We start from the raw sequence: 9489 nt of genomic DNA on the forward strand, positions 1-9489 counted from the left end.
CGTGCAAGCCCTTATATACTAATCTAGAGTTACAAAAGATTACAAAAGCCCAAGCCCGAAAAGTGCCGCTCAGCGCCATTTACCGCTCAGCGGTGGTTACGCGTCTTCTTTCTTCCCCTCAGCGGCCATTTGCCCCTCAGCGGTTCCAACGCCACCTCTTGAGTGCCGCTCAGCGGTAGTTTGCCGCTGAGCGGTGCCTTCGACTTCTCCTTTTTGCACTCTTTCTTGTCTTTTCTAATGTCCTCTCTCTTATTCTTCACTTCTTTCAGCCAAATTCACCTCAAAACCTGCACAAAAACACTTAAATCAAGCATAAACCTGTCCAGCTCTCTTATTTCTGAAAATATAAAAAAAAGGCATGATTTCAAGCTAGTTTCTAAGTCTAAAGGTTGCTTTTAGTATCAACTTTAAGCATGAAAATAACAGTTTTTCAACTGTTATCACTAGGGTTTTTCCTCTTTGCTTATTGCTTGCTTTGTTTAACTCATTCATTGCCATGATTATTGATTTTGTCGATACGGGAACGTACGGGGAAGTCTAGATCTGGGGAATTTCTCCCAATAGCATATTGGTTGCCTTTAAGCTCCTGCACTTTAAGAACTAATTACTAGGAATGCTAGGAATTGTATGAACTCGTAATTAGGGATAGGCCTTCTTGCAAGGTAAAGTGGCATTAGCATTGATGATAAGAATGATGAATTCCTGAAAATATGAGAGTGGATAAGATGAAATTGATAACCCCAACAACATACTCATCCATATAATTCATTGAAGTGTTTGTTTTGTTCTTTTCCATTGATCAACTTCATGCATACATGTTTAGTTATTGTCTTTTGCATTAAAACCCATAATCAATTTGTTCTTAAGTCTTAAATAATCAACAAATCACATAGCTAAACTAGGTCGTGAGTCCTTTGGGAGAACGATACTTGGTCTTACCGAGTTTTATTACTTGATACGATTCGGTCACACTTGCCGATTGTTAAACAAGTTTGTGGCGCCGTTTTTCGGTGTTCATAAATTTGTCATCATGGACCAAGAGGACGAAGTGGACGAAGTGGACGAAGTGGACGAAGTGGAGGAAGTGGACGAAGTGGACGAAGTGGAGGAAGTAGAGGAAGTGGAGGAAGTGGAGGAAGTTGACGAAGTGGACGAAGTGGACGAAGTGGACCAAGAGGACGAAGTGCACGAAGTTGACGATATGGAGGAACGAAGTGGAGGAACGAAGTGGACGAAGTTACCGAAGTTGACGAAGTAGAGTGATGAGGCTATCGCGGCCCCTCAAATTTGATGTACATTAAATAATGCAGTATAGTACTAGGACGTGACTCCTAGGTCGTCTTTCAAGGACCAAATGTGGTTCGAGTCTCAGGTCAAACACGTAGTGGGGGGTTTTGAAAGTGTTTTTGTGATTCAAAATGAACTAAATCAAAATTGGAACTTAAATACAACCAAACACAATTGAAAACACTTTGAAATAAACGAATAAAACATGAAGACCGAACGGTTCTACATTGACACCGAACGGTCTCTAAAGCAAGTGAGGAAATTCGAAATGCACGAAAATGAAGAAGCTGAACAAAATAGACAACATAGTGAACGAGAACAGTAAACTAATTAAAGTGAATGGAAGTAGTGAACCAACATTCCTAAAGCAAGATGTGTGAACTAATTAAAATGCATAGATAATAAAGAAACATGTGATATGCTATTCAAATGCAATACTTAAGCTAAAACATTAAAACATAAACCGGCGGGAATTAAAAGAAAACCTGCAAAAAGTGCTTGAACTAATTTTAAGCAATGAAAATACATTTAATAATAAAATGCAACGTTGAGTTAAACGATTAAATTCACACGACAACTAAAATAAGAAAGCAAAGCTTAAAATGCTACGCAACTTAGGAGTCACACATTCAATGCAAAGTGTTTGAATAAAATTGGAATGCATGGATTTAACAATTGCAATTAATACTATTGAGCTAAAAATTCATCACGGACATAGTGCAAAGAATATATATGAACAGTAAAGGAACCAAACTACATTTTGGGGCTATTCCCTCTCCAACGACCGTCACGTGTTTGCTTCAAAACCATAAAGAAAATACTGCACCGTGCTCATTCAATGATAAACTCCAAAAATAAAACATTCCAGCCTTGCAAAAGATTAAAAGGAAAAGACAGTGTGCTTGTTTTCATTCAATCAATGCAATAGCGCTTACAAAAAAAATAGAAAAAGGGAAAGTGTGCTCTTCATTCTCCATGAAAAACGTTTAAAAGCAGAGAGAAAACTCGTAACAAGTGGCAGCTGCCTTTAGCTCCAGGCCGAGACACCACGCTTCCTTCCGTATCAGAATGTCCGTGTGTTGCCTTGGGTGGCGGCTCCCTCCTTAAACCTGCAGGACGTGTGTCTACTCCAGGGCCCTCTGTTGGACGCGTGGTGCTTCTATTTTTTTTTGCTGTGTGAAGGTTGAAGACTAGACCATGCCTTTGGTTCAATTTGCTGGACGCGTGCAGCCAAGTGTGGGCCGGGTGTGCTTCTCCCTCTGCCACCACATGCTTTGAGCCGTGACACACATTTCTTGTGCTGGACCGTGGTGTTGCACAAGGGTCGTGTGTTGCCCCCTTCTTCCAAGCTGCTGGACGCTGGACGGTGATGCTTCTTCATGCACCTCCAAACTGTTGGGCCTGCTGCTTGCTGGATGCACCTCTCTTCTGCTGCTGTGTTGCCTCTTGGACCAGGCCAAGTGTGCTTCCCATTTGCTGGATGGACGCCCACCTCACGTGCTTCTGGACCGAGAGCTGCTGGAATGATGTGCACCCCCCTTCCAGGACGTGGACGTGTGGTGTGTTTCCTTTCTTCAAGCTTGATGGGTAGAATTAGCTCTCAAGGGTCGTGTGGTGCTGCTGCAGCCTTCCTTCCGTATGGACCCACTCATTCATCCAGCACACTTTCTTCATTTTAAAAGAAGCTTCTCCAATCAAGCCCATCTCCATGTGCACTCCCATAATTTAAATGCACACCTCCTCACTCACTTTAGCTTAAAAATATGATTGATGTAGCATTTCTCTTTAAGTCCCAAAATATTATCCAATAATTTTCCTACAATTAATAATGCAAATAATTAGCCTCAGATAATTCAAATTAATAAAAATAAGAATTTCTGATCAAATTAAGCACAATTAACAAAAATGGGAAAATATTGGACATTCAAGCACAATTCCCTAATTAAATCTAGCACAATAAGCTAAGTGAAATCAAGAAAATATTGAGTCATCAAAATAGACCACACTTAGTCTTTTGCACTCTTGGGCAAAATCAAGACGCAAATCAAGGAATAGTTCAAAGGACATCAGGGAAGTGACACAAACTGATACGCGGGGACCAAGGCTAATTAGTTTAGTATAGTATTTCTTTTACTTTTATTAAAAACATGTGTAAAAGGTGTTAGGCATGTGCTAGATAGGAGGGACTTTTAGTCCTATATATAGACATGCCACCACCTCTTGTAAGGGACTTTTGAGAATAATGAATTAAACTTTCTGTAGAGAGAACTCCAGAAATTAATTCCCTTGAAAGTCAAAGCTAGAGAATCCCAAAGGATCTCCTCTAGCCACCTTCCATTCACACCATCCATTCTCTCATTTTCCATTATCAGATTCTCTCTCCTCCGTAGCATCCATCTCACGCCACTCTCATCAATTGAAAGCTTCCTCGGGACTTGCATCATATTTAATGCCACGCGTGCCTTATTCCCTCACGAGATTTCATCAGCGAAGCCTCCGAATCCTTTTCCTCATGAGATTCGTCACCTCCGAATCTCAAACTTCTCACGTCTGATAGATCCCTCCGAACCACATCTTCATCTCTGCTTCATGACCATTCTCCACCGATTAGATCCTTTCTCACCGCCTAAAACACTTCTCCATCGCTCAAACCGCTTCCGCATCAAACCTTAGGTTTTCAACCGAACAAACCTCGAATCTCTGGTTTGTTCCTCGCTGTTCATCTTCGAATCCAAATGCTAGGGTTCTTGACTACGTCTGTTTCTTCCGCTGCTTCCCGATCTTCATCTCGAGCAAATCCCGGTTTCTCGTCGTTTCCGGATTCAGCTCAAGCCGTCGCCTATCAAGTGGTAATCAGAGCTCAGGTTCTCCGCGCTTCGAAAGCTAAGTATCTCTCCATTGATTCGCGTCTCTGATCTGAGTTTAAGTTTCTTGCGTTGTTATGAAATTCACGAGTTGTTTCGATTCTGTCTTGATCTTATTCATTCGTGTTGAATCTCTTCAATATTCGTGTTGTTCATTATGATTCCTTCTCTGTCTTGTGTTGATTCATGTGTTTTTGGTCTTGATCTATTCATTAGGTTTCTGCTTGAGTCATTTCTTGTATGCTAACCTTGTTTTGGTTGTGTCTTTCATCATCTTAATCGGTCCAAATTTTTGTTGAGTCATTTTCATTGATGAATCATATTCTGTCATGTTTACAGTCATGTTTAATTGCTTAAAATGTCATAAATTTTGTGTTCAAAGCTGTGTTGAGTTTTTTCTGAGATTCTGGAATATATGATCAGTGGCTATACACCATATGAGCTATGATACCTTCATTGTGAGCTCGGGTGCATGCAAAAGTGACCGTAATCTCAGATTTAACGTACTGTTGATGTGTATTTTGATTTGCGTTTATTGTCATGGCCAATACATATTATTTTGGTGATAAAATGATTGAATGAGTTAGTATCAGGTGCACACCACTTAAGCCATTAATTGCTGAAGCAAATAGCTTGGTGGCATCTTGTGAACACTCCAATAGTATCAAAGTTGCAGTTGACCGATCTGCATTATCTTGTTTGAGTCTAGTTTTTTTTGTTTTAAAATCTGTTCTGGCATATAGATCATGCTGGAAATCTTGCATTAACTTCCTTGTGTCGTGTTTAAGCTTCAAATTGCTGTTTTAAAGTCATTTTCATCAATAATTTGTCAATTGACTCCATAAAACTTAAAACTGGTGGTGTAGTTGAGCTGTTTGATTGCATAATTGGCTATTGCAAGTTCAATTTTCGAATTACTACTTTCTGCATCCAACTTCAGAGCAAAACAAGTTGTTTTGATATTTCAAACATGATGCAATAGCTTAATTCGAGTTATATCAGCCTTTGTGCAATTTCACCTTTGAAACCCCAAATTTTAAGTTCAAATTTTTTGTACAAGTTGGAACTGCAGTGCTGAATTTTCTTGTGAATTAGATCATTTCAAGAGGACTGGATTGTAGCAATAGCAAGGATCTGTGATAAAAAAAAATATACAGAAAGATGAATATGATATATTCAATGTAAAAAGCTTTTCAGACCTGTACAATCCAGTTGAAACCAATTTCAAAACAGATTTCAGATTTAAACATATACACTGGTTTCTTTGTGGCATTCCATTTAACAGTTTTGAAAATTCAGTTCTGTACGCTGCATGTGAATTCAGTTTCAACTTGCTGTGGGTTTTGATTTTCTTGCTTTAAAAATCTGTTCTAGCTCTAATCATTAAGTTCCATTTGAGTGCTCACTTTGATCAAAAGCTTTGTTTCTTGCTTGTCATTTGTTGGTTATCTAGTTTTGTCTCTCACATGTTAATCATGTTCTGCTGAATCATAATTGGATCTTTTATTTGCTTTATTAATCTGATCTCAAGTCAGTTGCTCTGCTGTTTTTGTCATTCCATTACCTTGTTTATCTTAGCCATTTTCCTGATTGAGAAATCTGATTCCATTCTGGTTTTTGGGATTTGAAAGAAGGTAAGTGTGAATGGTAGCATTCTAGGTGGTGGTGATCCACAGGATTCTCTGGCTTAGACTGGAAATTTCATTTGAGTGCCTTAAAATGTTTTAAAGAGAAATTTGGGTGCTGTGAGATTAGTGGCTATTGGCATTTACAAGAGTTCAGTTTCAACTAACCATTTGTTGATTGTTCATTGTGCAGGAAACGAAAATGAGATGATCAGAGTGGAGAGTTGTGACTGTTTAAGAAGTTATTGAAATCAATTTCGTTCATAAACTGTTTGATGAAGTCAGTGAGATATTAAATGCTTGAATGTTTAAACTGTGCTTGTGATGCTAGTTGTGCTTGTGAGTGTTTAAACTGTCATTGCACTCATTTTAGTTTCAAACATTGCTTGCTGAATTCATTGATATACTCACTGTTTTGAAAGTGAATTGTTGATTTTATGGTTTAATTGGGCATGTTGAATGTTGCTTCTGATTTGATAAAGACCTATGGGACTTGGTAGATGCATAGGAATTGCAAATAATGTGCTGATTGTTTTATGAGCATTTTTGGAATTGCAAGAACACTGTTTTAAAACTGCCAATTTCTGATTTGCCTCACAATACTCTGTCCATTGATTTGATTAGCATGGTCCACTGATTTCTGAATTAGTTTAGGACATTATTCTTGACTGGTTTGGTCCATTGTTTCTGTCCAGTGTAATTCACTAATTTTTCTGAAAATGCTGCTCTTGTCATAATCAATTGTGCATGAAACTGTTTTAATTGCCAATGCATCCTCCAGTTTTAAAAAGTGATTAAAGCACCTAACTTTCAGTTCTGACTTGGCGATTGCAGTAATTAGGTGGTTAGTTTCTGCATTGAATTACCTCCAGTCTGAATATAGTTCACTGTCCATTGGATTCTGTTGCTGGATTTTGTTGGATTTATGTGTGCAGAGCTGATGTGAATGAAACCTTACGTGAGCAGAATATTACTGAAGAAACCAGAGGCAGAAACACTTCTTGTGGGAGTGTTGAACTGAAGGGAGTTATTTACTTTAATTGCTTCTGATTGTTTACATTGCTTTGGTTTAAAATTGTTCATTATGGACTGCATGAACTGCTGATTTAGTGTGAATTTTCTGTGTAGTTTGGGAAAAGCAATATTGATGGTACTGTAGCATATTGTACATTGTGAGCTATTTCAGTAAAGCCAGTAGCAACCATCTGAACTAAAGGGAGTTTCTTTTATCTCAAACTGTTTTTGATATGCTTAAATTGTGTAGTATGGCCTGCAATTGTTAGGATTAAAATTGTTTAATTGTTGATTGGTTGGAATTCAGTTTGTGCAGGAGTATAATTCTGAGTGGAAAGCTTGGGAAGCTTGTGCAGCCAAGAGAAAAGGAGTGGACAAGCTAGTTTCTTGATTTAGGCCGAGAATTGAAAGGAATATTTGGCCTCTGGAAGATTTCGTGCAAGATGAAGAAGTGGCAATAGGAACCTTTCTCTGCATCAAGTGTACAAACCCAAGAAAGGGAAGGCTCATTTAAGTGTAACTCCCCTCTTCCAATATGTTCGTTAACTGTCTCTGATCCAGCTTTGTACATTTGTGATTGTAGAGTTGAACCCAAGAGCTAGGAGACTCCAACGTTGTCCAGAAGCAACCAAAAAGTGGAACACTAGCTTCTTCATGCGGATTTGAATCAGGACCAGGATTGAAGCATAGCTGTTATTTTTTTTTTTAATTGTTTCTTCATCTGGTGTTGTAATAGGCTATATTGTTAGTTTTCTTAATTTCATTGTAAAAGGCCATTCAAAGTCCAAGTGTCTTGGAAGAGTCCTTGGTGCTCTTTCAACTATTGGCAAAACTTTTATTGTTTGTGTTTAAATTTTTGTGTCTTACGTTTAGGAGTGATTTAGGTTAAAAGGGATTAAACTCTAAGCCTTGTCACATTAGAGTCCGAAGAGTCGTCTTTTAGTGTTTAATTGTTGTGATTGTTGTGAGTTGTGTCCTTTGATTTTAAAAGTGATTTTAGTTTAAAGGGTAACTAGTAGTAACCTAAGACATTTCTGGCAAGGCAAGACTTGGTACTTAAGCAGTCTTCATGACTCACCTCTCTTACCTGGGACTTGTCTAAAGTGTGAATCTTGTATATCTTTTACACTAGAAAAACTTTTAGAAACAAAGATGTCTGGTTATTCATATAGGTCTTCTAGGAATTTTAATTTTGATAAGCAACTTAGTTACAAAGACATCAAAAGAGAACATGATAAAGCTAGAAGGAAGTCTTGTTCATCTTATGAATTTGATAGGATTGAAGATGATTTGTATAAAAAAGCTAGTGAAAATATTCCATTCTTTGGTGATGATATTGGTGCATTAACATACCTAGCTTGGGAAAAGGAAATTAATGACATGCATTCATTCATGGTGAGAAAAAGTAAATATGAATCCTTCTATTCTAGAGATGATGAATCTTATATTCTTAATCTTTACACTTCTAGTTTTAAAAAGCATGCAAGAGAGTGGTGGGATGATAGGCAATATCATGTTAAGATAGGTAGAAAATATCCCATTTATGATTGGAATGAATTGAAAGCTTGTATGAGAAGAAAGTTTGTGCCTCGAGAAATTGAAAGAAACTTAGAACTTATGAGAGAGCTTATTAAAGAAGGTAAGTCATTCATTCAAAATTTAAATGGGTTCTCCCGTAGGGAAAGTGAGTTTCTAGAAAAACTCAAGAGGCTATGGGAAGAGACAAGCAAACATAGAATTGAGAGGTTAAAAAGAGAAAAACAAAAGCAAGAAGTAAGAGAAAAAAGAGAAATAGAGAGAAGAGAAAAAGAGAGAAGAGAAGAGGAAGAACGAAATAAAAGAAAAGAGGAAGAGAGAAAGAGAAGAGAAGAGGAAGAAAACAAGAGAAGAGATGAGGAAGAAAGAGAAGAAGAGAAAAGAAGAGAGAAAGATAGAAAAGAAACACTTAGAAGAGAAAAGGAAGAAGTTGAAAGGATAGAAATGGAAGAAAAGAAATCAAAGCAACTAAGGGCAACATCTCCTCCTACATTAGAAGTCAAACTCTTAAGGGGAGGTTTTCTATCCTCTCACTCTTATCCATTTATATTTGAATTTTCCAAATTTCACTTTTCTTTCAAAGAATTGGCCACTCCATCTTTAAAAATGTTATCACTTTCAACACATGCAAATTTCCAACTTGGGTTATGGTTACCTTTATGGTTACCAATAACTCAAGATACAAATAAAATTTCAAATGAAGAAAGGTTTCTTTGTTATATTAAAATTAAAAATTTCAAAATTTGGAAACCTTCTTCTACACATATTCTTTTATATATCTTATTGGGTCAAAGAAAACTAATTAGAGATATGTTTGATGCTTATTGCAGATGGATATTTGACCCAGGAGGAACCCTTATGAAGCTAACAAAAATAAGTCTTCAAAAGCACCATCAGATTTGAGGACAAATCCTTTCCAAGGGGGAGGGGATGATACGCGGGGACCAAGGCTAATTAGTTTAGTATAGTATTTCTTTTACTTTTATTAAAAACATGTGTAAAAGGTGTTAGGCATGTGCTAGATAGGAGGGACTTTTAGTCCTATATATAGACATGCCACCACCTCTTGTAAGGGACTTTTGAGAATAATGAATTAAACTTTCTGTAGAGAGAACTCCAGAAATTAATTCCCTTGAAAGTCAAAGCTAGAGAATCCCAAAGGA

General features: G+C 37.5%; 1 protein-coding gene across 1 annotated transcript; it reads left to right on the forward strand.

Annotated features, from left to right (window-relative positions):
• The first annotated feature begins 7942 nt into the window (after positions 1-7942).
• Positions 7943-9260, forward strand: LOC148200642 (uncharacterized). The gene has a single exon (XM_088111526.1). The coding sequence runs from the start codon at positions 7943-7945 to the stop codon at positions 9227-9229; it is 1287 nt and encodes a 428-aa protein (XP_087967652.1). The 3' UTR covers positions 9230-9260.
• Positions 9261-9489: the final 229 nt, after the last annotated feature.

Source organism: Vigna umbellata, chromosome 4 (assembly GCF_029865625.1).
Source record: "Vigna umbellata cultivar VRB3 chromosome 4, Vumbellata_1.0, whole genome shotgun sequence".
NCBI classification, from domain to species: Eukaryota; Viridiplantae; Streptophyta; class Magnoliopsida; order Fabales; family Fabaceae; genus Vigna; species Vigna umbellata.

Coding starts and splice junctions, on each gene's coding strand:
- LOC148200642 (XM_088111526.1), top strand. CDS start 7,943: ATGTCTGGTTATTCATATAGGTCTTCTAGGAATTTTAATTTTGATAAG.